Raw genomic sequence first — 26,377 nt, 5'->3', positions numbered from 1 at the left:
TATTTATTTAAATTATATATCAGTATGTTTGTTATCCAAGGAACTCTGCAAGCATAATTTGTGGCTCGATTATGGACCTCTATGTGTAGTGATTGTTAAATTGTGTGCACAAATGATCGATGAAATTGACTGATACATGACTGAAAATAGAGAGTACAAGACTGATAAAATAGAGGATACATGACTGATAAAATAGAGGGTACATGACTGATACATGACTCAGAAAATAGAGGATACATGACTGATAAAATAGAGGGTACAAGACTACATGGATATGACGGTGCACTACTAATACATGTTCGGGTGCTGTTGCCAAAGGTGCTCGATAAGATCGTGCTGAAGTTGGGTGTGGATTTACCTGTTTGTGATATTGTGATGAGCTTGTATGAATTCACGGAACTCCTGTGTACGATTACGAGCTTCACGTGGAGTAGGCCTCACAAGCTGGCTGACACCCTCGTAATGGTCGTATTCGTCTTCGTCTTCACTGCGCTCATCTTTCAACGATCATGTTGTGCATGATGACACAAGCTGTCATTTATTTGTCTAAGTGTTGCTTTATCCCACATACGAGCTGGTCCGCGAACAATGGCAAATTGAGTTTGAAGAACCCCAAAAGCTCTTTCGACATCCTTCCTAACCGTTTCTTGTGCCTTGGCAAAGTATTTCTTCTTATTCCCTTGGGGATTTGATATGGTCTTCACAAATGTCACCCATTGGGGGTAGATGCCATCTACAAGGTAGTACCCCATTGTATAATTATTACCGTTAACGCTAAAATTAACTTCCGGGACATCTCCTTCGGCTAGCTTTGCAAATAGATGGGAACGATGAAGAACATTGATATCATTGTGTGATCCTGTGTCGACAGAATATCGTCGGCAGTCCACCGAGGGGTATCCCGCGATGGTAGATTGATCGGCAGAGGAGCGTGTAATCAAGAACAAGAAGGCAACAGAGACACATGAGTTATACAGGTTCAGGCCATCAGTATGACGTAATACCTTACTCCTGTGGTCTGTTGGTTTGTATTAGCTATCGTATGATTTTTTGTGATTTTGCAGGGGGTCCCTGCCCGCCTTATATAGTTCGGGGGGCAAGGTTACAAGTCGGTTAGATCTGAGAGATAACCGGAAAGTAATAACAGATTACAAGAAACATGGGATCGTACGTATCCTAACAGATCTCGTAACATCTTCAGGATATCCTCCCCGTGCCTTGCGGGGGTCGCCGAGCAGAATCGTGCCCCGCAAGGCTCCTTCTTGTAGGCTGGGCCGCCCCTGGAGGCGTAGCCCATGTGGCCTGCCGTGGGTATTCGGGGTCGTACCCCCCACAGCTAGTCCCTGAGCGCCTTGTACCCGTTGTGCAACGCCGTCTTGAGCTTTTCCGAGCAGGTGCGAACCAAAACCGAGCCGTCCAAATCATGGTCCGACCACCATAATGAATCGCCGAGCAGTCGTGAGCAGCTGCCGAGCAGCGAGCAACATCACCGAGCAGTGTGTTCTGAGCACGGCTTGACATAAGGGTGTAAGGAGCTCAAGTCCAAAATTGAAAATTCCTGCATGGTAAAATGAAGTGTGCCCACTTAGAGTCCGACCACGAGGGTAAAGATACCTTGTATTATCTTTTAGAGGCTCGGAGTCTTTCAGAAGAAACAAACACATTCACCGCAAGGTGAAGTGTGCCCACTTAGTCCCCGAGCCTGACAGTAGGTGACGTAGTCACGTGGTGCCAGGCTTAGAAAATAGTGAACCAACCGAGCAGGTAGCCAGTCCCCTTGCGTAGCCTCGAGATGGAAAATAAACACATTCACCGCAAGGTGAAGTGTGCCCACTTAATCCCCGAGCCTGACAGTAGGTGACGTAGTCACGTGGTGCCAGGCTCAGAAAATAGTAAACCGTCCGAGCAAGTAGCCAGTCCCCGTGTTTCGGGCGAAGATATCGGAGAAATCAAACCGTGGAGAAAAAATCGGAGTAATGGCTGTGCAGTATCGGTTACTGAGCCTCATTAAATTGCGGAGAAATCAGTGAATATTTGGCGGCGATAAATGAGAGACGTGGGCTAATGTTACATGATAGCCCAAGTTGCGGCCCATTAAACCATGTTGGAGGAGTCGAAGTGGCGCTGATCGTGGGAACGGTTTCCCAAAAACCCTCAGATGTAAGGACAGGTGGGGAAAGTGTTTTATAACCGCGCCACCACATACATCGCCTCCTACCTCTGTCAATCTGCCCTGCTTCCTTCCTTCGCAACCCCTGCGCTCCACATTCCACACCAACGCGAGCACTCGCCTCCAATCTAGGACCAACCCGGGGAAATGGCGTCGAAAAAGGGAGCCGCAAAGCCGAGGAAGGCGGCCACCGGAGCCAGCCGCGACGAGGAGTGGGTGCCGTCGAAGACGGGGGTGGCGGATCTAAACAGGATGGTGGTGGTGGGCATGCTCCCGGACCACCTCACTGCCGGATGGCGGCCGGCTATTGGTGAGCCCTTCCCAACACCTCATACTGATGAGGCTGTAGTATTTGAAGATTATTTTTGGCGAGGATTAGGGTTTCCTGTCCACCCCTTTCTGAGGGATCTTATGGAGTTTTGGGCGATTAGCCTCTGCAATCTGCACCCCAACACCATACTGCACGTGTCGATCTTTATCCATTTCTATGAAGCGTTTCTCGGTGTTCTTCCGCACTTCAACCTCTTCAGGCACCTGTTCTGTCTGAAGAAGAAGGGGGGCAGCGGTTCCAAGGTGGTCGGCGGCGTGTACCTGTAGCTCAGGGATGTGATGGCCAGCGAATACATCAACGTACCGCTAAATACCTCCCTGAAAGGTTGGAACGCTAGATGGTTCTATATCAAACAAAGTCACCCAATGATTCGATGCGACGTCCACCACATCCCGGTTAACCATAATAACTGGTCGGAGAGACCCAACAACGCTGACATGGAGCAAGTAATGGAACTTCTAGACTTGATTAAGGGCATGGAGCTTAGGGGTGAACTAGTTGTAGCTAGCTTCATAGTGTGGCGCGTCCAACCCTGCAAAGAGAGGGCCCACCCGGCGTTCGACTATAAAGGTGACAATGACGGTACCCGGGAAAACACAGACCGTCTGACGAAGAAAGAAGTAATAGACCGTGCCATGGACCTATTTACTTCCAATGTCTCATTCAGCTGGCCAAAGGGAACGAAGGCTTTCAACTGCACCAATCCACCTCCTCAGGTAACCCTTTCACTTCGCATTGATCAGGCATCAATTGCCGAGCAAAGGACTGACTTACTTATGAAAAGATCCATTCGCAGGATAGGGCAATATATTTTTCAAACGTGCCGAGAGCCGATTGGCCAAAAGGAGTAGACATTCAGCGGCCGCTACAGCCCGATGAGGAGGAGCCGAGCACCTCGTCGGATAGTCCATCCCCAGTATCGGAGAAGATCCGCGGGAAAAGACCGGCAGTAGATGAGAGGGTCCAAAAAAGGAGAAAAACCACAAGCTCTACTGCACACAAATCTGGCGGCATCTCTCTTGGTGAAGACCGAACCGCCCGACCATGAAGAACCGTTGTGCTGGAGTGGTCGCACGATGACGAGGACCAGTCAGCGCATCCACCGAGCACGAAGGAGGCATCAACGGATGCTGAAGCTCCTGAGCAGCAAGCAAGGAAAAGTTATGTGCGAGCAACAACGGAAGTCCCGGCGGTGCAAACGACCAAAGTCCCCGAGCAACAAGAGGGGATAACCGCAGAGCAGCACACAGAGGGGGCCCCGGGGCACCAAGAAGAGCGGTAGCCCACTGCAGAGGAGCAGGAGTCCTCCCATCAGGCAGACCAAGTAGCCGCACCTGGGGGATCAGGCAGGCATCGCCGATTCAAGAAATTTAATCGGAAGACCAAACCGTAAGTATATTTGCCTTGGAGTAATAATATTGGTCCTTGATTTCTCTTGGTTACTAACAAGCCGATATTACGTAGGGCAACCCCGAGGCCCGTGACATGAATAGAAGAAATGACAACCGCTCCCGTCCGGGAGTCCCCGAGTGCTCGACGAACAGAGGACGAGCCAGCCGCCGCTGCCAGCGGTCCTGGCGACGGTGAATCGTTGGCGCATACGATAGGCGCGTCGGCGACCGCAACCGAGGCTATGACCGAAAAAGTCGATACTTTGGAAGCGGAACTGCAGCTGTTGTTGATGCGCCGGAGATTAAGGATGCAACTCCGTCAACGGCCGAGGAGCAAACTTCACCACCCACAGCGATGCCAGGAGTGGTCGGAGCAGCTGACCGACCACAGAGCCCCCCAGTGGTGCCTCAAGCGACAGCGGAGGAGGATGAGGTTGTGGAGATCGAGCGTGCCGCACCTAAACCCCAGTCCATCCGGATTCTTCAAAAATGCGGGGAAGAGGTAGTAGTTGTCGAGGAAGAAAACACCACCAGGGAAATAAAGCGGTTGAAATCTGCCATTGCTGGAGTTATGACTCAAATCGAGGTGAGTACCGCACCTGAAAAACTGATATATGTTGTTGGATACCAAGGTTTATCTCTAGCATTGTTCATTCGCAGGGAATAGCTCGGACAGCCGAGCAATGGCACCAACTGATGAAGAGGATGGAGCCCCTCGCCGAGGAAATTAAGAAACTCCGGGAGGCGTTAAATCTTTCAGAAAAGAGTATTCAAAGGGCCCAACGCGAGCGGGACCTTGCGGAGTCTAACTCACGGGACCTTGAACATCAGAAGGGGGTTCTGTCCGAGCGACTAACGGCTGCATCTGAGCAGCTGAAGAAGAAATCCGAGCAACTGGCGATTGTATCCGAGGAGCTAAAAAATATGTCCGAGCAGTTGGGCAAGAAAAACGGAGAGCTCAAAAGTAAATCCGAGCAGCTTGACCGGAAGTGCCAGCAGTTCGAGGATATATCCAAGCTGAAATCCGGTATGCGTTATCACATAATGCACTTTGCAATAGTTGGCCATCCATTTTTTTTAAACTGTTGTGCTTGCAGAGCAAGATGCAGAACTCAGCCAGCTTTGCCAGACCGTCGAGCAAATCCGACAAGAGAAAGCGAAAGAGTTGGAGCGAGCAGATAAACTGGCCGAAGAACTGAAAGGTAGATACCCCCTGATCGGAAGTTTTGTCGTAATACTTTTATGGCATGATGAATCATTGCAATTCTTGTAGATTATCGCCATAAAACCAAGGCACAGTTCGATGTGCTGGTGCAGGAAGCCAAAGTCCAGAAAGACAACTTCAACACAATAACCGCCGCAATAAAACCAGTACTCGACTGCGTCGACATTGAACCGGCGCCCTGCCCTGACAGCAGGCAGCAAGGGCCAGACACCATCATTTAGAGATGCAAGGCAGCGTGGGAGAATTTCAAAAACTTCAACCGCGACGCCGTTTTGACCGCCGCTACTCATGCCCTTGCAGTGGTTCGGTCCCACTATCTGTCTGTCGACATCCAGTCAATCGGTGGTGGGTTCACCGATGGGCTGAGCGACGCGCAAACCCAGCAGCTGGAGGATGATGTTGAGGATGCAGCAAAAATGCTTGTCGGCGATATAGACCTTTTTGGCGAAACAGAAGCTGTTGGCGAAGCTTAACAAACTGCCCGGATATTATCACCTGTAACACTTACTTTATCTGGTGATGAAGAATCGTTGTATTAACAACCCAATGCAGTTATGCATAAAATAAGCAGTGTTCGATCAGTTAGTTTGCATGAAACTTGATGTCTTAGCTAGCCCGTAATCCGTAATGCGTAACGCGGAGCCCATGCGTATGTTGGAAAAACAAGCGTTATCATAAGACCGTAGCCTACCACCTAACACGCAGAGCACGGAGCACATAACGCGTTTGGTGGGAGATTAGAGCCTTGGTGTCATCCATAGTTATCAAAGCAAAAGACATGCTGCCCAACGGCCAACTTGGGTAACTTGGCGAGAAAAATAGTTAAAGTGGCGTCCGAGCAGTTAGTTCATGCCTGAAATCTAGGCCTTAACAAGCCCATAGTCCATAACGTCGAGCGCAGAGACCCTGACACGTGTAGGATGAACAGGCATGACCAAGGAACCGTAGCCAACCAACCATAACGCAGAGCGTGGGGCCCCTAAGCATGTGTAGGAAGTGATCGGAGACTGGGTCTTCTCCATAGAAAACAGAAAAGAAAAACATGTGCTGCTCGACGATCGGCGAGCTATGTTACGAAATTTAGTGCGCAAAATCATCGTCATTTTTAGTAGGAAAACCTATGTGATCCGGAGAAAACATAGTAGGCGATTTTTGGAGAAAACATAGTAGGCGATTTTTGGAGAAATCGTGGTCGGCGATTTGGAGTTAACGTGTTCGGCGATTTTTGGAGTTAACGTGCTCGGCGAATTGGAGAAATCGTGTTCGGTGATTTTTGGAGTTAACGTGCTCGGCGAATTAGAGAAATCGTGTTCGGCGATTTTTGGAGTTAACGTGCTCGACGAATTGGAGAAATCGTGTTCGGCGATTTTTGGAGTTAACGTGCTCGGTGAATTGGAGAAATCGTGTTCGGCGATTTTTGGAGTTAACGTGCTCGGCGAATTGGAGAAATCGTGTTCGACGATTTTTGGAGTTAACGTGCTCGGCGAATTGGAGAAATCGTGTTCGGCGATTTTTGGAGTTAACGTGTTCGGCGAGTTCGGCATGCTTGGCGAACGTATTGGAGATCGTCATGGAGTGGCGCATAGCCCGATAGCGGTAAGTGAAACTTATAATGGATGAAAAAATGGAGGAAAATTATGGAGACCAGAACTTTATTAATACGAAAGTAAAGAATACATATCTATGTTGTTTCAGGGGTAAAAACGTATGAGGTGCTCTATGTGCCAGGAGTTGGGAACATCGAGTCCATCTAAGTCACATAAGCGATAAGACCCTGGTCGAGTAACACCTTTGACGATGTAAGGGCCCTCCCAGGGGGAAGACAGCTTGTGAAGCCCTTCGGTTTTTTGTTTCCGACGAAAGACGAGGTCGCCGATCGCGAACGAACGACCTTTGACGTTGCGGTTGTAATACCTCCGCAGACCTTCGAGGTACTTGGCTGTGCGAACACAAGTAATCAGACGTTCTTCCTCAGCCCGATCAATGTCTTCTGTCCAAACAGCTGTGGCTTGCTCTTCATCATAATTTTCTACTCTAGGTGCTCGGAAAGCAATATCCGCTGGGAGTATGGCCTCTGAGCCGTAGACCATAAAATATGGAGATACGCTGGTACTTCGGCTAGCTTGAGTGCGCAGTCCTCAAACCACAGCTAGTAGTTCTTTGAGCCATCTGCCCGGTTGCTTTTCTTCTTTCTGATAGAGCCTTTTTTTGAGGGCGTCGAGGATCATACCATTAGCCCGCTCGACCTGGCTGTTAGCTCTGGGATGAGCAACGGAAATGTATTTAACAGAGATGCACCGGTCTTCGCAGAAGTCCCAAAAATGATGGCCGGTAAAAGTTGTCCCGAGGTCGGTGATGATGCTGTTCGGGAGACCGAATCTGTGTATGATGTCTTCAAAGAGCTCGACTGCTTTCTTTGCAGTAGCTGAGACAAGTGGTTTGTACTCAATCCACTTGGAGAACTTATCAACGGCGACGTACACATACCGGAAACCTCCTGGTGCTGGTTTGAAAGGCCCGATCATATCCAATCCCCAGCATGCAAATGGCCAGGAAGCTAGAATGGTCTATAGTTCTTGTGCCGGTACATGTATTTGCTTGGCAAAAAACTGACAACCCTCACATCGTCGAACGAGATCTTCTGCATCGGAGATGGCCGTGGGCCAGTAAAAACCTGCCCGGAAAGCTTTGCCGACCAGCGTTCTCGAAGCCACGTGATTGCCACAGGAACCAGAGTGAATTTTGGAAAGTAGCTTCACACCGTCGGCTTGGATGATGCACTTTTGTAGTATCCCTTCCTTAGCACTTTTCCTCATCAGGCTACCGTCTACCAGCACGTAATGCTTACTTCGGCGAATTAGTCTTTCGGATTCGATTTTGTCGGCGGGTATTTCGTCGCTGGAGAGGTATTTGATGAACTGTTCCCTCCAATCGGCGACCGGCGATGGTACCGCGAGTACCAACTGCTCGGCGGGGGGTACTTCCACAACTTCCTTATCTTCTTTAATAGATGGTGCCAGGAGGTCTTGAACGAAAACCCCCGATGGAACCGCGGCGCGAGAAGACCCTATCTTTGATAGCTGGTCGGCTGGTTGGTTTTGATCCCGTACCACGTGGTGGTATTCGATACCGTAGAATTTCCCTTCAAGTTTCCTGATTTCAGCGCAGTATGCGTCCATTTTCTCACTGGAACAGGACCAATCCTTATTGAGCTGGTTGATAACCAGCGCGGAATCCCCATATACCATGAGGCGTTTGACGCCGAGCTCGACGGCTATACGGAGACCATGGAGACATGCTTCATATTCCGCGGCATTATTGGAGGCCGGAAAATGTATGCGAAGAACATATAGGAGTTTATCCTTTGTCGGCGTGATGAACAGAATGCCCGCACCAGCACCATTGATGTTAAGGGCGCCGTCGAAGTACATCACCCAGTGCTCGGGTCATGTGGCGGCAATGGGTTCTTGGATCTCGGTCCACTCAGCGATGAAATCAGCAAGCGCCTGTGACTTAACGGTCGGTCTGCTTCTGAAGTCAATGGAGTAAGTGCCGAGCTCAACAACCCACTTGATGATACGACCATTGGCCTCTTTATTGCAGAGAATATCCCCCAGAGGGAACTCTGTGACCACGATGATCTTGTAGTATTCAAAGTAATGTCGGAGCTTGCGTGAGGTAATCAAAATTGCATATAACAGCTTTTGCACCTGAGGATAACGAGTTTTGGGCTCATTAAGTACCTCGCTGATGAAATAGACTGGACGTTGCACCTTGTAGGCATGTCCAGTTTCCTCGCGTTCGACGACAATAGCTGTACTGACAACGCGAGAGGTGGCGGCGATGTAAACTAGTAGAGTTTCATCTGGTCGTGGCGCTGTCATGATTGGAGGTTTTGTTAAGAACAACTTGAGCTGCTCAAAAGCTATGTCTGCCTCCTCTGACTAAGAAAAAAGCTTGGAGACCTTGAGGAGCTTGAAGAAAGGTAGCCCTTTTTCACCGAGACACGAGATAAAACGGCTTAGCGCAGCCATGCAGCATGTAAGCTTCTGTATATCCTTGACACACGTCGGCCGTTTCATGTTGGTGATGGCAAAGACCTTGTTAGGGTTTGGTTCGATGCCCCGAGCGTTGACGATGTAGCCCAGCAGGATACCGGATGGAACTCCAAAGATGCACTTTGAAGGGTTCAGCTTCCATCGGTATTTGCTCAGGTTGGAGAAAGTTTCTTCAAGGTCGGCGATAAGATTATCGGCGGTTCTAGTCTTGACGACCACGTCATCGATGTAGGCTTCGACGTTGCAGCCAATCTGTTGGTCGAGGCATGTCTGGATAGCCCTTTGGTAGGTCGCTCCAGCATTCTTTAGTCCGAAGGACATAGTGGTGTAGCAGTATGCACCGAAAGGCGTGATGAATGACGTTTTGACCTGGTCTTCTTTCTTGAGGGAGATATGATGGTAGCCGGAGTAACAGTCAAGAAAGGAGAGCAACTTGCAGCCAGCGGTGGAGTCTACAACCTCGTCTATCCGAGGCAGGCTGAAGGGGTCTTTAGGGCAGTGTTTGTTAAGATCAGTATAATCAACACACATTCTCCATTCTTTATTCTTTTTCTTAACAAGAATAGGATTAGCTAACCAATCTGGATGATACACTTCTTTTATAAATCCGGCAGCTAAGAGCCGTTTTATTTCTACCCTAATGGCCTCCTTTTTGTCCGGCGCGAATCGGTGAAGTTTTTGCTTGATTGGTTTAGCAGTCGGCGAGACATTCAAGGAGTGCTCGATCTTCTCCCGTGGTACCCCGGCATGTCTGCAGGTTTCCAAGCAAACACATCGGTGTTGGCATGTAGGAAGGAGATGAGCACGCTTTCCTATTTGGGGTCAAGGTGAGCCCCAATTTTCACCGTCTTGGAAGGGTCGTCGAGGCCGAGGCTGATCTCCTTGACTTCCTTGGACTTGGCGGAGGCACGAGGAGGCTCTAGGATCTCCATGTCGTCAGCAGACGCCACCTTGGCTTCGGCGACCACGCTAGCCATCTGGATGGAGAGGTCGGTGGCTTCGGCGAGGGCGAGACTTTCTGTCTCGCAGGCGTAGGCGACGGAGAGGTTGGCCCGCATAGACAGGACTCCTACGGGCGAAGGCATCTTCAACACCAAATATGCATAGTGTGGAACGGCCATGAACTTGGCCAGAGCCAGACGCCCCAGTATTGCATGGTAGGTGGTGTCGAAGTCGGCGACATAGAAGTTGATATGCTCCACTCGGTAGTTTGTTGCCGTGCCAAACTATACTGGTAGGGTAATTTCCCCAAGCGGTCTGGATGCCCTGCCTGGTACCACACCCCAGAAGGAGGAGTCTGAGGGCGTGAGATCTGTTGTCCCGAGGCCGAGCTCCCTTAGGGCCCCGACGAAGAGTAGATTCAAAGCGCTCCCACCGTCGACAAGGACTTTTCTGAAGAGCACCTACTGGACAGTCGCGTCAAGGACGAGGGGAAAACACCCTATGTAGGGTATGTCCGCCCACTAGTCGGCCCTGCTGAAGGTGATGGGGATTTTGGACCACGGGCGATAGCTGGGGTTGGCGGTAGTTTCCTCTGAAGCGACGGCGAGCACTCATCGGGCGGCGAGCTTCCGTTCCCTTCTGCTCTCGTTAGAGGCGAAACCCCCGAAGATGGTGGCGACCACCTTATCATGGTCCTAGAAGGCATTATTATTATCCCCAGGTGGTCGACGTCCTCCGTTCCCACCATTGTCGTCGTTGTACTTTTTCTCCTGGAACTCCTTAGCCAAACTGAGGCAGTCTTTCATCTTGTGTTTGGCGTTCTTATGCAGGGGGCATGGTCCGTCGAGGATCTTCTTGTACTGCTCATCGTAGTTACGCTTTGCGCGCGGCTCATTGACGTTGGCAACAAAGTGATCTGGTCGGCGGTGGCGATTCTGACCAGGTTTGAATCCGTCTGGCCGATCTCGTCCGCTGTCCCGATGGAAACTGTGGTCGTCGTAGCGGCGATCGTTGTACTGTCGGTTGTCGTTGCAGTCGTCATGGCGGCGAACGTTGTGCTGTCGGTCGTCGTGGCGGCGAGGCGGGCGATTAGTGCCCGTATCTTCATTAAAACACACCTCCGCTTCCTCGGCATCGGCGTACTGGTTGGCGGTTGTGATCATCTCGCTGATGCTAGTAGGTGGCTTTCTGTTGAACTTAGAACGGAGTTCACGGTGATGAAGTCCTCGGACGAAGGCGGTGATGACTTCGGCTTCCGTGATGTTGGGAATAGAATTCCTCATCTCAGAGAAGCGTCTGATGTAGCTGCGGAGTAGTTCGGACGGCTTTTGGGTGATGCGGTTGAGATCATGCTTGGTGCCCGGCCGCCTGCATGTGGCCATGTAGTTGTCGGTGAAGACTCTCTTCAGATCTTCCCAAGATCCGATGGAGTCCGGGGCAAGGCTTGTGAACCAGCTCATGGCGGCTGGCGTGAGCATGACGGGGAGATAATTTGCCATGACGTTGGTGTCTCCTCCAGCGGTGCGGACGGTGGTGGCGTAAGCCTGCAGCCACTGAGTTGGTTCATCCTTCCTTCATAGGGCTCGACTCCGGTGATTTTGAAACCACGGGGCCACTGGAGCGTTCGGAGCGCCCTGGTGAACGCTGGGGGCCCTTCCGAGTTGTTGGGGCCGATATCAGCAGTATTGCCGGCGACGATTGGCTCCAGAGCTGAGTTCGGGTTACCGTACTCTTGCTCGTACTCCTGGCGGCGTCGTACTTCATCTTCATGGCGCCCGAAACAACGTTGATTGATACGCCGTCGTGCATCCCGAAGGTTACTGAGGTGTACTCGGGCGTCCTGTTCGACCTCTTGGTCATGCTGGCGATGATGCTCGGCGTGGTGTCCTCCAACTCCCCCCTGGGGAGGTAGTGACTGGTTGGCGAAACGACTTTGACTGGGGCGGCGATTAGATCTAGGATCGGCTGATCGGCGAATCGCGCTTGTGGAGCATGAAGGTCTCTGAACCTCTCGGATCTCATTAACTTGATAGTGTGCCGCTTTTAGCATAGCGGCGACCTTGGCGAGCTCGGGCGTCTGTGGGAGGTGTGCAAGTTTGTTGGCGGCCACCGCCAGATTGGCGCTCGGAGTTTTGAAGACGTCGTGGCCATCAATGTGGAGGAACTCTTCATTGAGGTTGCGATGGAGGGGCCTTCCTTACGAGTCGAACTGATTATCACGAGCGGCCTCGGCCATCGCAATGGCGCGTTCGTTATCACGGCGTTGCGCGCGGTTGGCGTTCCTGTTTTCATGGGCAGCGCGTTCCTCATCTGTTTCGCCGTTCCGAGGGGGGCTGTCGATGCTGACGTTGAAGATTGCGCCACCCCAAAAAGGTAGGAGAGGGGGTTGCTCGGTGAAGGTCTCGGCGAGGGGCTCCGTGGAGCCTTGAGACTCGAAGTCCGGATTTTCCTCTAGGATAGTTTGGAGGGATGTTCCGGGACCCCGGCTGGCGTGCAGCATGTTGACGGTTGGTGGGAGCTGCTCGGCGACCTGGTCGGCGAATTTGCCCCTCAGGGCGTCCTAATACGTGGCGGCGGCGTTGGCGAGCCCGAGGGGTAGGACGGTGAGCCCCGAGGTTTGCCGAGCACTGAACACCGATAGATCGGGATCGAAAGGTGGTCGGTGCTGAACAAGGGTGTCCAGAGCCGACTCAGCAATGGAGAGGCAATCGGCGAGTTTCAGGCCGACCCGATCGATAGACTCGATCAGATCATCATTGTTGACATGCCTCCTCCGGTAGCGAGGAAGCGAGCGGCGAGTAGCTGACGAAGTCGACCCCGGAAGTGGTTCCGAGATTGGATCTGCGGTCGCAGGAGCGAGGGTGGTCGGCGCGGAGCGGATCTGCATCGGCTCGAGAGGCTCTCCAACCCCGTCGGCGTTGATGACCCACGTGATGGATCCGACCATGAAGATCTGGCCGGGCTGCGGGAGGGATGAAGAGCCTGCGGAAAAAGCCATCTTGTTCGATAAGGAAACAGCACGCACACCCCTACCTGGCGCGCCAACTGTCGATAGAATATCATCGGCAGTCCACCGAGGGGTATCCCGCGATGGTAGATTGATCAGCAGAGGAGCGTGTAATCAAGAACAAGAAGGCAATAGAGACACATGAGTTATACAGGTTCAGGCCGTCAGTATGACATAATACCTTACTCCTGTGGTCTGTTGGTTTGTATTAGCTATCGTATGATTTTCCGTGATTTTGCAGGGGGTCCCTGCCCGCCTTATATAGTCCGGGGGGCAAGGTTACAAGTCGGTTAGATCTGAGAGATAACCAGAAAGTAATAACAGATTACAAGAAACATGGGATCGTACATATCCTAATAGATCTCGTAACATCTTCAGGATATCCTCCCCATGCCTTGCGGGGGTCGCCGAGCAGAATCGTGCCCCACAAGGCTCCTTCTTGTGGGCTGGGCCGCCCCTAGAGGCGTAGCCCATGTGGCCTGCCGTGGGTATCCGGGGTCGTACCCCCCACATCCTGGTAAATAAAAAAAGGCATGCCAAATCCAAAGATCATGTGATGCAACTACTTCGAGTATTATTGTAGGCTCGTGCTCATGCCCAGTATATTGTCCGTGCCATGGGTTAGGACAAGTCTTCCACCTCCAATGCATGCAATCCAAACTCCCAAGCATTCCTGGAAAACCCCTCCGCTGCCCGATTGCAAGCAATCTAGCGGTGTCATTCTCATTAGGGATCTCAGATACTCCTCTCCAAACACTTCAACAACAGCTTTGACAAACCTTCTAAGGCTTTGTATGACAGTACTTTCACCAATACGAATGTATTGATCCATGAAATCAGCTGGTACTCCATAACTAATCATAAAAAAACTGCAGTAATCTTTTACAAAGATGATAACCCGAGTCGTCCAACTCTATCTCTTTTTTTGCTCAAAGTAATTATCATGTTGCTCTACAGCTTGCACTATGCGAAGGTATAGCGTACGAGACATCCTAAACCTGAGGGACAAATCCAAACTAAGCAAACATGGACATAGGAACGTGGATAAAGAAGGTAGACAAAAATTTACAGGCTATTAGCAAACCTGCGCCGGAAGAAAGGTGGCTCGTAGGTTGGATTTTTGGAGAAATAGTCATTGTACAACCTCCAGTGCCCACTTTCTCTGTCCTGATGAATGTACTGACGTCCAGGTATAGAACCACCGCATCGTGGAGCATGGAGAGCTTGATATTGAGTGTGTGCTTGGTGTAATGCAGTAAGGGTGTCCTCAAGATCATCATCACCGTCATCAGACGAGAAAGATGAATCTAGTCGAGAAAGACGACTCATTTTCAGTGGAGAAGAAGCAACACAATGTCGGAATTGGTTTAGGAAATGGAATGGCCATACATATATATAGATCGAAAACATATAACAGTTGGAGATAGAGCACTTGAAATATAGCCATTGGAAGGGCGACTGTTTGATTTGTAGCCGTTGGAAGAGTGATGGTTCAAATATATAGCCATTTGAAGACTGACGAACCAAAAAATAATAGTTGCAAACTATCAAAAAAATAATTTCTCCAATATTTAGCCATACAAAAATATTGTTAACAAATACCCATTCCAATAATACCAATTTGAAATAACACGGCTTAGCTATAAAATGCTGGAATTGGTAGTTAGAAGTTATGTATAAAATATAGGTGAGAGAAATATAGGGAGGCTGAAATGAGGGTTTAGTTGGAGTGCAGAGATAAATGAGGGATGGAATCTGGACGAGAGACTCTCATTTCTGGGTGTAGGGGGTCAAATTTTGAGGGATTGATGGTAGTTGCCCTTATGTGTCATCGCTTGGACCTCCATTCTTTGTTTCCGTTTCTCTTCTTGTTTCAGCTTGTTTCAGCTTATTATCTCTCACAGAATACTATTGAATCATCCAAAATCATCCGAAATCTGTCTCCACGTACACTTGGATCAATAGCTTATGTAACTCTTGGAGGAAGACTCCAGTCACGACGGGATCTTAATCTTGATCGGACCCCATCTTGGCGAGTGTATCTAGCTACTACATTGTTTTCTTGGCGGAGAACATGTGAAATCTCAATTCCATCGAACTTTACCGTCAAGGTTGTGTATCTCTTGGTGGTATGCTTCCTTCCTCGTGTCTCGGGCACAATGATTTATCCATAACCTGATTGAGCACCATAAGATAAGAGCAGTCTCAATAGCATATTTATGATGGTTTCTTTCTATTAATTATCTTGACAGTTTTTTTTGCTAACGTGGTATAGGAATTAATGAAAAAAGAGCGTATAAAATGGAGAAACGATTTCTTGTCGAGGGAACGACGTCGACGCTAGCACCGATGCACCAAGAAACCACGCAAACGCCATTGGAGAGACTCAAGTAGTTTCGATCCGATCCAGTGTGCCGCCGCTGCCGCCGAGCAGATGGCGCGCTCGCCCGCTCGCTCCGCGCGTGCTCGACTCTTCAGCGCCATCGCTCCCGCTCCTGCGTCCGCTTTCCCGCGCGCGGTCGCCGTTACCTCCTTTCCCCCCGCGCTTCTCCCGCCGCCGCGTCAGCATTTTCCCGTGCCCGCTCGCTGGCTCTCCCGCGCATCCTCGCCTGGCCTCAAATTGTCGGTCTCCAAGCCCCCAATTCCAAGACCTAGCATCATCCACCCCCAATCCTTCCAAAATCACAGAGAACATGAATCCACTTCGGCCGCCATCCTCAAGTTCCAGGCAAGGCAGGGGTGCTCCTGCCGCCCTCGCTGCCCGATCTGCTTTGGTCGCCGGTGCTCCCGCCGCCCCTGATATTGGATCCACTTTGGCCACCGGTAATCTCGCTGCCCTAGCTGCAGCAGCATCTCCACCACTTGGAAGTCTTCAAGCCGCCATTTTTCCTGCGTGGTGGACAAGTTCTCCGATGGGCTCCAATGAAGGGTATGTTTACTTAACAGGTCTATCGTTCTAGTGATGGCTGCATCATCGTCTACTAGTTTAGTGTGTCGATTAACAATTTGAAGTAAGTTCTGAACAAACAGTAGGGGCGTAAGCTCCGCTTTATGCAGGGTCTGGGGAAGGGTGTCGGTGGCAAACCTTACCCTCGCCTGTGCAATGCGACTCGAACCCGGGACCTTCCGGTCACAGGCGGTAAGACTCTACCGCTTGCACCAGGCCTGCCCTTCCGGTTCTGAACAAACATGTAACGCCCCAGAGTCCAAACGGCTCAGATCCACTCTACACGCTGAGCGAACCACACCTACCACCATCCCACTTACGCTTTCATCCTCGCTTCGCGTAAAAGGATTAACCCGGGGATGGTGGGATGGACTCTAGAAGACTTATATGTTGGTCTATCCCACCTTTAACAACCAAGGTGGGACTAAACTCTCTACAATATCTCATTAACTTGCATATGGGTCACTATGGGCCAAATTCCAAACTAGGCCGGATGTCACATACACCCCCCTCAAAGGAACCGACGTCCTCGTCGGCCCAACACACCCACAACCGGGCAAACGATGACCAGGAACGTTCCCTCTTAGCACACATGACCGTACGTCTAGTGCCGACACATGTGCCATGCCGTGCACCCCGCAGGGCCTACACGCGCAATGAACCCCATGTCCGCACACCTGACCCGCACGCGCTCGTGGCCGCGAAGGTCGGCTCTGATACCATTTGTAACGCCCCAGAGTCCAAACGGCTCAGATCCACTCTGCACGCTGAGTGAACCACACCTACCACCATCCCACTTACGCTTTCGTCCTCGCTTCGCTTAAAAGGATTAACCTGGGGATGGTGGGATGGACTCTAGAAGCCTTATATGTTGGTCTATCCCACCTTTAACCACCAAGGTGTGACTAAACTCTCTACAATATCTCATTAACTTGCATATGGGTCACTATGGGCCAAATTCCAAACTGGGCCGGATGTCACAAAACAGTAATCCAGACAATTTTTATTTAGTTGGCAAAACATTCAACCTTCAGGCATTGAACATCTCTTTTTAGTCACAAGTATTTTGTGTACAACACACAAATAGTTTTGCATAATCTAATCTAATGTTATTGTATTAATTTCTAGAGCATAATTCACCTCCTCTCCGAGGCTAGTCATTCTACTATACTTGCAAGTAAACTGGATATCTTTTTCTAGAACTTCCTATTTTATTGTCCACTGTCTTATAAAAGGGATGATTTGATGATCGATAGTGAGATGAACTGTTCTATACTCCTTAAATTCCAAACAATAGACCATTTTGTCTTATCTAGACAATTTTTATTTAGTTGGCAAAACATTCAACCTTCAGGCATTGAACATCTCTTTTTATTTTTTTAGGATGTACCCACCAGGTGGTTTTACCAATTTTCTCCAGTCAAACTAGTCCAGAAAATTTCCATTTAGTTGGCAATACAACAAGCACAGAGGTTTGCCGCAAGAGAAACCGGAACCAACTGAAAATCCGTTGGGATCGTGTTAAGAAACAAATGAGTGAGTTCCATGGTTGCTGGGTAAAAACCAACAAAGTGTACAGAAGTGGGGTTAGTGATGACCAGTTGATGGAAATTCCTGAAAAGATGTATGCCTCTGAACATAATGATAAAGATTTCACGCTGAAGCATATATGGAAGGTTGTGCGAGGTGAAAGGAAGTGGTCTGCATATGTCAAAAAAATGGAACAGGAAAAAGAGAACAACAAGGGTGCAACTAATAAGAGGGCTGAAGTGGTGAATTTGGAAGATAATCCTAACACTCGTCCTATGGGGCATAAGAAGGCTAAGGATGAGCGCTATGGGAAAAAGAAGACACCTGAAGCTTATTCTGCTATTAGTGAGAAGCTAGACAAGTTCATTGAAGTAAGCACAATGGCTAGGAAGGACCGTGAGAAGATGTCAGAGATGCAGCAAAATTTGGCAAATAGTAAGGTTGAAGCCGCTAGGTTGAATGATAAGGCAGCAGAAAAACAACTCAAGTGTAAAGGGGGTGTTTGGATCTTTAGTCGCTCTTAAAATTTATGTCACATCGAATGTTTAGATATTAATAAGGAACATTAAATATAGATTAATTACAAAATCAATTATATAGATGGAGGCTAATTTGCGAGACGATTTTTTAAGCCTAAGTAATCTGTCATTAGCACATGTTTACTGTAGCACAACGTTGTCAAATCATGGACTAATTAGGCTTAAAAGATTTGTCTCGTAAATTAGTCGCAAGTTGTGCAATTAGTTTCGTAATTAGTCTATATTTAATACTCTATGCATGTGTCAAACATTCGATGTGGCGAGAATTTTAAGAGCGCCTAAAGAATCAAACGGGGCCAAAATGCTGGACATTTATAGAGAATTACTGCTTGCACCGACAACCAACATGAATGCTAATGCTTTGGCTGAGAGGGGGAAAGCACTGGAGTGTATGAGGTTGGCCTTATTTGCTACAGATAATTAAGGTATTTGCTAAACTACAATATTTCCTACTTAGATGATGGAGACTCATGGATGGAGGGAGTATAAACTAATGTTAGTGGATAGCATGGCACGCTGATATGGACAGCTAAATGTATGTTAGTGGATGATGTGTCTCACTAACGTGGATATTATAATTGTTTGTGCTAGTGAATTTTAATTGCAAGTGATAGTGGACTGCTGAGGTGGACACCTTGCATGTTAAGAGAAATTGCTAGTGGGGTTTTGCTTTATAAGAGCGCGTTGCTGCGGGAACTACTGATTTGGAATGAAATTTAACTATCCATACAATTCTTACGAAGAGATTAACTATTATAAACTAATGTTAGTGGATAGCGTGGCACACACTGACGTGGACAACTAAATGTATGTTAGTGGATGATGGTCCTGCTCGCTTCGCTGAAAAGCCATGGCTGAAAGTACTGTTCGTTGATTTGTTGCGAGAAAAAAACAATGTTCCTTCGCTGAAACAGTACGGTTCATAAGACAAGCGAACATGGCGGATGTGTCTCGCTAACGTGGATATTATAGTTATTTGTGCTAGTGAATTTTAATTAGAAGTAATAGTGAACTGCTGAGATGGACACCTTGCATGTTAAGAGAAATTGCTAGTGAGGTTTTGCTTTATAATAGCATAAGACGACTGAAATGATTGCAGATGTACACTAGAAGCTTCATCAAATATACGTACCATTATTGTTCCTTCCACAACCTAGAGCTAGTCCAAATATATAATAAGCGTTATGGACATCAATATGCAGTAGACCCTAAGATATTTCATTCTTTCATTTTTTTTATCTACAATCTGCAATAATGTTTGTTCTCTAGAAAAAAAATGATTGGACTTGTGTGTGCTGTTAAACGTAGGTGATGTTTGCAAAAAAAAAAAAAAACTTCCAGAGCGGCATTGTCCTTTAAAAAAGTTTCTTCCAGAGCGGCATTGAACTTGTGTGTGGTGTTAAATGTAGGTGATGTCCTGCCGTTGTCCTTTAAAAAAATGGATATTTGCAATAATTCTGCCTAAAACTTTCATTTTTACATGGTTAATTTCAATTGTAATATCTGATCATTTACAGTTATTTTGCATTGCTGATAGATTGGAAGACAATAAACGAATAAAGAAAAATTAAATCAAGCATTTGGTTTGGTATTTCAAGCTGGTCCTATACTCCTATGTATAATAGTGCCCGTGCTAACGTCACGGCTTCATTTCAGGAATGCATGAAAACAACCGAACAATGATTTTTTTATATAGTTTAGGTTTTACGCAATTTTATATAACATTGTATATAATCCGAAAAACAGCAGAAACAGCAGGAAAGAACCAAGTTAATCAACTCGACAAAATCAACATAGCAAGTAACCGGCCATTTGACCACATGGAGCAGTTTGAACGTTGAAAGAGCATCATGATTACTTTAACATGTTGTCTTAGCTCTATTTGGATATCAAATATCTACAGAGCATAAACAGAATCAATACAGAGTCATATCTATTGACTCACTGATGGTTAAGACAAAATTTATATATACGTTGACTTATGTTAATGGACAGCTATACTCTGCTTCTAATTCCAAATCTGATAGTGAAGATGTCGCTGAGCGCCTTGCCACTGTTGATGAAACTTGATGATGACAACCTTGCAGTGAAGACTACCTCAAGTTGCTCAGCAGCAGAACAACCTCCAGTTGATTCGGTAAAAGTACAAAACAATGCATCTGTGGTGCTGACCAAAATAGTGTGGCCATCAAGACCGATATCACACTTATTAGGTCTGTAAAAAATAGTTTGAAGGGTTGACTGTTCACATTTCAGAGATAGTTTTGACTCAAAAAGTAAAGATGCACAACACTAACAAGTTTTTCTATATGAGTTGACAAACTAACATGACTTTTATATCGGAGCTGACATTCTTCTTACTGCAGTAATCATTGATGTAGAAAACACACACATTAGACAACATTGATTTCAGTTAGATATCCCAAATTAGGTGTCTTCTTTTTGCAGTTTTGGCACAGTGAATATCATACTGTATATTCATATTCATAAGGTTGTCACGATATGAATTCATATGCACTGATCATAACTTAAGTACACAAAAATAAATCAAATACAAGGTATGTATTGGTTACTCAGTTAGTACTTGTAACCTGACACTTGCTAAAAGGAACAAAGGATTTCAGATGATAGCTGCCAGGCAAGTACTCACCCGCATGTGCTCGACCTTAGGGCTCTGGCAGAAGATCTCAATGTCCCGCGGCTTGGAGAAGTAGAAATCTCTTTAGAGCATCTAGTAAGTATTAACCTAAACAAGAAAAAAACTAATTTACTACAAAGTATAACAACCTAACTCATGATTTGAATATTTTCCAATGAGACCAACAAAATGACGTAGACAACAGAGTGTTTCACTGTTCTCGTCAAATTCTAAAGAAACCAAACAACTCGGCGTGCAAAAATTTTCCGCACAGTGAGTATGTCATCATCAAACTGCTTCGAATTAGCAAAGGAATCGAGAAATATTAGGATCCTACAAGGCCTTAACACCACTAAAAAACAAATTCTTGCCTAGAAATTGAAGCTACTGCATAGCATGTCCACATGTCAGTATGTCACATCACACAACTGGAATCAACTCTCATCAGCACTGAACATTCAGAGCACGAAACACAAGGACAGCAAACTGGTTCAATCAATTTTAGGAAAAAAAATCCCCACGCGAGCAGCACAAGGCAAGGGAGAGAAACTAAGTCGTGTCTCACCTTAGTGATCTTGAGCTTGTTGAACATATCCTGCAGGACCTTGTAATTCCAGATCATGTGCATTGGCACGGCACCGGGATGCGCCGCATCCATCAGTTTGCATGCAACCGCGCCCGACGCCGCCTGCAGACCATGAAATCGACGAATGAGTTTCAGGGACTCAAAACTCGGACAGAACCCAACCGCTTAGCCCGCATCTCCCCACATATTCGCGAAACCTCTGCTGCACCACTAATGCGATCAACACAGATTGGGAAGAGGGACTCGGGCGGGCACTGCTTATCTCCACCTTGGAGAGGCCGAGCTGCAGCGTGGTGCGCCGACAAAGTAGGCGCCGTCCATCATCGAGGCCGACCCGCCGATCTGGCCACCGCGGGCTGGCTGGCCCGGCTGGCCACCGTCCCAGCTGGCCACCATAGTCATGATATGGCTTTTACAGAACCTATTTGAAATATTAGAAAACGGAAAGCATAGACATAATATTTTTTTTTGTCTCTAAGCCACCATAGTCATGCTATGGCTGCAGATAAAAACTTAGGAATTAGCAGACTGTTGAATGATTTAGAGTTTTTGATAATATATATTACATATGTAAACTCTCAAGTATGAACTACTGTTAGCCATTGAGGCCTGCTGCTAAAGAGCAAAGCTACTGAAAGTCCACTACATATACACAGGTAAATTAGGTGAAAAACAAACTGACCCATTATTTGTTTGCAACTGCAAATGTAGATCCCCTGCAGGAAAAGAATGGAAATCAACAAAATACAGTTTCAGGATTATAACAATCACAGTCCATATTCAACTACTGTGAAAATTATATTTTAGACTACTTACTTAAGGAAATAATAATTTTAGCTACTAACCTTTGGACCAAGATTCGAAAGCAAAGACTCCAGCATTTCAATACCAACAACCAACTGAATCAGTTGTCAAAGAAAAAAAAACCGCCAACTGAATCATATCTGAATAACAAAAAATGTTGATTACTAACCCAGCAAACTGTTAAAGCTCAAGAAAGAAAAAACATGGCAAATAAACCAACCAACCATTGAATGTTGTCTCTGCAGTGACGCTAATTATGAATGTTTAAATTTCCTACTCTGTTCACATCTCTGCCTGGTCCAATAAACTTGATTATAACAAAATTTCAATGAGATAGCAATGAGGGTTGTTTTTATTTCACATACTCAGATGAATGATAGAAAACTTTGAATTCATAATATGTTAGTTACTGCAAAAGAAAAGCTCATAGGTCAAATTGCTTACCTTGTCAAAAATAGTAAACTTTGCTCTGAACCTCAAACTGTATCCTGGATATCTTCATTGCTACCAGGCTCTTGACCAGCAAATTGATTATTACATGGGAATGCAAGTATCTCAAGGCCTACAAGTAAGAGTGAAAGGAAAACAAGGAAAATGAGATAAATTCATTTTGATAAAACATAATTTTTTTATTATTATTTCAGATATGATTTTGCATGAGAACCCTATAGTCAAAGAACAAATCTTTCTCTCTGTATACTTCTCGTACAAGACATTTAGCTCTTTGTTTCTTCTTTCATTTCACTTGCTTGCTCGCTGCCATTTTTGACCACTCTGTAGATCTGCTGGATGGGATCTGAAAAAAAAGCAAAATTGCTATTAATGACATCAGTTGGAATATCTTCTGCAGGACAACAAGCTATTACCGTCAATATAAAAAGTCACTAACTCGCACAAAAGATCAATAATGTAAATTGAGTAGAAATGTCCTACCAGCACATGTAGGTATTACATGGAGGAAGTCGTGATGGTGGACATTATCCATCATCTAGGTATTACAGCAAAATGGCTTTGATTCGATTACTGGCTACAGTGACTCATCATCTGGGCAAGGCGTGCTGGTGGACATTGCTCCATCATCCCGTCCCCGCACATGCATCTGCATACCCATATCAGATTTTAATGCCCCCTTTGGATTGAAGGATTGGCACAGAATTTTTGGAGGATTCATCTTCCTAAGGAATTTTTTCCTATCTAGCCCTTTGGTTCACAGGAAAGTAAAGGAATAATTCCTTAGGATTGCATTCCTATGGCCTGATTCCAGAGGAAAATAAACATGAGGTCAGACCTCTTGGAAGCTTTCCTGGCGCGAAATCGGACTTGTCGCGCGCCTCGCTCTTTCTCGGTCATCTTCGTGCTCGTGCCAAAGACAAACGGCCGCCCCATCGCTGGCTCGCGCGGCGGTCGCCCGTCGTTGGCGCACCTGGTGGACGCCCCATCGCCGGCTCGCGCGACGGCCGCGGCATCACCGCTGCACGGGACAGCGTGACGCCCTCCCCATCGCTAGCTATGTAGGGAGAGTCGGCCTGCCCCAACGCCGGCCACGGAATCTGCCTGACCCCATCTCCGGCCACCTAGTCCATCGCTTGCAACCACAAACGCAGGGGGTCCATGCATCCGCCGTCGTCCAGGTGCGCTTTCTTTTCCCCATCTGCTTCCAAGTACGTTCCTTTTCCCTAACTGAGGATCGACATTTTAGTACTCAGATCCACCCAAAAGATTGCAGTAGTAGGCCTGAAAAAGGTGCGGTTTGGGGCGCCCCTAAGCCTAATTAGTGTGCTGCTGCTATCTACCAAATTATCATGCGCACAGGACTGGCAAAGGCAAATCAAAGAATGTGTCAGTTCCTTCAACGCTGCTGCATATATGTATAAGCACTGTAATGGCAAGTTTGCTGTTTCGAATGCAATGGCTAGCTGTTCAAATCCAAACTGTTGTACAGAATTCCTTTGGTTTTCCTGTGGTGCTACCAAAGAGCTTCTCATTTATTTTCGTGTGTTTGGTAATCCTATAGGATTGAAGAAACATGGCACATCAATTCCTATGTTTTTCCTATCCCTACATTTTTCCTATCCTTCAATCCAAAGGGGGCCTAAGTGAAAAATAGAAAGCTTTAACCTACGGAGAGGACAACTTGCAGCCGATTTAATTGCCCCTCTCAAATATTCTGTAGCAAATCTTGCAAGGCCTCTCAAATATCTTCTATACCAAATCTCTCAAATATTCTTTCATGATACGGTAGAGAGTACCTTGCAGGGGGGGGCTCCTAGCACCGCCGGGGGCTAGCCCCGCCCTTCCGCGCGCTGCGGGGGCTCGCCGCGTGCCTCCCGCACACCGCTGGGGTGGCCACCGCCCTCCCGTGCGCCGCCGGGGGTGTACGCGCGCCCTCCCCCACACCACCACGGGTGGCCGCGCCTCTGCAGGGGCTCCCCCGCGCCCGCGCCGCCACCGTGCCTGCTGTCTGCCGCCGGTCTTCGCTAGCTCGCCTTCTCACGGATGATTGAAACCCTAGCTCCTGTTCCTCCGGATTGGTGGGAGGTTGGATCTGAGGCGGAGCAGCGGAGGTGCTCCATCACCGAGTAAACGCGCGTATCGTAGCGTTGAGTTTTTTTAGGGTTATGACCTGCAGGCGCATGCGCGTGGGAGGTCCGCGGGAGGGTGATGGAGGGCAGACACACTAAACACGAATCGTCGGATTTGGATGAGTAATGAGAGAGAATGACTAAGAGATAATCTGGTGCATCCGTTTTGATGGTGTTATATTTTCTAGGTGCATTCATGGGTGTGGATGTAGCATAGGACATGACTGTGGAGCATGCATTTGTTGTGTGGCTATAGATTTATTCTAACGGGTGTATTATAGGGGTGGGGGTAGATATATGCAACCTATGTGTCGGATCCACTCACTCAAGTGTCACTTCGTCAGTAGCCAGTATATCTCGAAAAATTATTTGCTTATAGCCTAAAATGACTAGCAGGCTAGCACATTCATCTCTACACTTGCTGCTCTGCATCCTTCCCTTGTCTTGACCTCTCGTCATCACTAATACAATGACAGTGGCCATGGCCGTCGCCTTCCTCCTCCTCCTCCTCCCAGTCCTTGCACACGTCGAGGAAGTAGAGCGCGCAGACCAACGCGACGCACGCCACGAACATCGGGATCGGGCCGAAGAGCCAGAGGAAGACGGGGCAGGAGAAGTAGAACGCGCGCGCGCCGAGCGACCAGAAGTAGCTGCCGCGGTTGAGCATGTCCGTGACGTACCCGACGGCCCGGCCGCAGCGGTGCCGGTACGCCGCCGCCTCCGCCGCCGGCGGCGGCGGCACGTTCACGAGCACGCTCGCGTGGCTGTAGTACCGGATGGACTGCACGTTGAGGAGGAACGCCACCAGGAAGCACACCAGGATCGCGAAGAACTTGGCCGACAGCGCCGGCGCGCCCGTCGCACCCACCACCAGCGGCGCGCCCGGGAGGAGGCCGCCGTTGCTGTTGTTGTTGTTGGAGGCGGCGGTGGCGCCTCCACCGCCGCTGGACATTAGGACCGCGATCAGGGAGCTCAGGGTGATGGCTGTCGACGCCAGCAGCGTCGACGCCATGATGTTGTTGCGGATCGTCTGCACCGCCAGCACCGCGTGCTTCCCGGACGGCTCCTGCGAATTCAGCCAAGCAAATTACTGCAAGGATCAATAAACTCAACCCTGGGAATTCTGCTCCACTTCATCACTTCTTGGCTTGAAAATTTGGTTTTTGTTCGTTTGGTTGATTGATTGGCAATATCATGAAACAGGAAAATTTCTCAAAAAAAAGAGGTGCAAATGCATGCCAGGGAAAAAATGGGATGGATCGTGTGGGACTGTGCGTGGGTGCATGCATCCATGCATATGATCCGAAGTTTAAGAGCGCGCGATATGACGTGGAGAAGAAATGGATCCCACCTCCATGATGTGACGAACCCAGATGCGGCGGTTGATGGCGTTCACGCCGATGACGGTGGTCGCCGGCTGCCGGCGGACGCGGAGGAGCAGCCACGCGTGGTACCCGGCCATCACCGCCAGCCCCAGCGGCACCAGCACGTAGTCCAGCTCTTCCTTCTTCATTCCCATATACCTCCCTCTCCGTCTCCGACCGATGTCCGAGATGCGAATGCGATCACACGAGACGAGGAACGGAGGAAGACGACGACGGAGACAGGGAGCTGCAGAGCATTGGAG

At 48.2% G+C, this 26,377-nt stretch overlaps 2 protein-coding genes, 1 long non-coding RNA gene and 1 pseudogene across 3 annotated transcripts; 1 reads left to right on the top strand and 3 right to left on the bottom strand.

Moving 5' to 3' along the window:
- Positions 1-500: 500 nt before the first annotated feature.
- Positions 501-13,956, bottom strand: LOC136499512 (uncharacterized; annotated as a pseudogene).
- A 1,861-nt stretch (positions 13,957-15,817) lies between these two features.
- LOC136499511 (uncharacterized) lies at positions 15,818-18,125 on the top strand. Its single transcript, XM_066495138.1, has 2 exons — positions 15,818-15,947; positions 17,455-18,125. The coding sequence occupies exons 1-2, from the start codon at positions 15,818-15,820 to the stop codon at positions 18,123-18,125; spliced, it is 801 nt and encodes a 266-aa protein (XP_066351235.1).
- Positions 18,126-20,790: 2,665 nt separating this feature from the next.
- Positions 20,791-21,736, bottom strand: LOC136500544 (uncharacterized). Its single transcript, XR_010770059.1, has 3 exons — positions 21,633-21,736; positions 21,344-21,466; positions 20,791-20,886 (listed from the first exon to the last, which is right to left on the bottom strand). It is a non-coding gene; the product is annotated as an uncharacterized lncRNA (long non-coding RNA).
- Positions 21,737-25,119: 3,383 nt separating this feature from the next.
- On the bottom strand, positions 25,120-26,323 carry LOC136502248 (uncharacterized). The gene is made up of 2 exons (XM_066497705.1): positions 26,102-26,323; positions 25,120-25,816 (listed from the first exon to the last, which is right to left on the bottom strand). Exons 1-2 carry the CDS (start codon positions 26,267-26,269, stop codon positions 25,163-25,165), a joined length of 822 nt encoding a protein of 273 aa, XP_066353802.1. The 5' UTR covers positions 26,270-26,323; the 3' UTR covers positions 25,120-25,162.
- Between the last annotated feature and the right edge of the window lie 54 nt (positions 26,324-26,377).

The sequence above is a fragment of the Miscanthus floridulus genome, chromosome 13 (assembly GCF_019320115.1).
Source record: "Miscanthus floridulus cultivar M001 chromosome 13, ASM1932011v1, whole genome shotgun sequence".
Classification (NCBI taxonomy): Eukaryota; Viridiplantae; Streptophyta; class Magnoliopsida; order Poales; family Poaceae; genus Miscanthus; species Miscanthus floridulus.
Note: the sequence above shows the minus strand (reverse complement) of the source record. Positions and strands in the feature narration are given on the sequence as shown.

Bases quoted from the DNA above. Each gene is read 5' to 3' on its own strand.
- LOC136502248 (XM_066497705.1), bottom strand. From the start codon at position 26,269: ATGGGAATGAAGAAGGAAGAGCTGGACTACGTGCTGGTGCCGCTGGGG. The intron at 25,817-26,101 runs GTGGGATCCATT...CTGAATTCGCAG, and splicing joins GGGTTCGTCACATCATGGAG to GAGCCGTCCGGGAAGCACGC.
- LOC136499511 (XM_066495138.1), top strand. From the start codon at position 15,818: ATGAATCCACTTCGGCCGCCATCCTCAAGTTCCAGGCAAGGCAGGGGT. The intron at 15,948-17,454 runs GTAATCTCGCTG...TTATTTTTTTAG, and splicing joins TGGATCCACTTTGGCCACCG to GATGTACCCACCAGGTGGTT.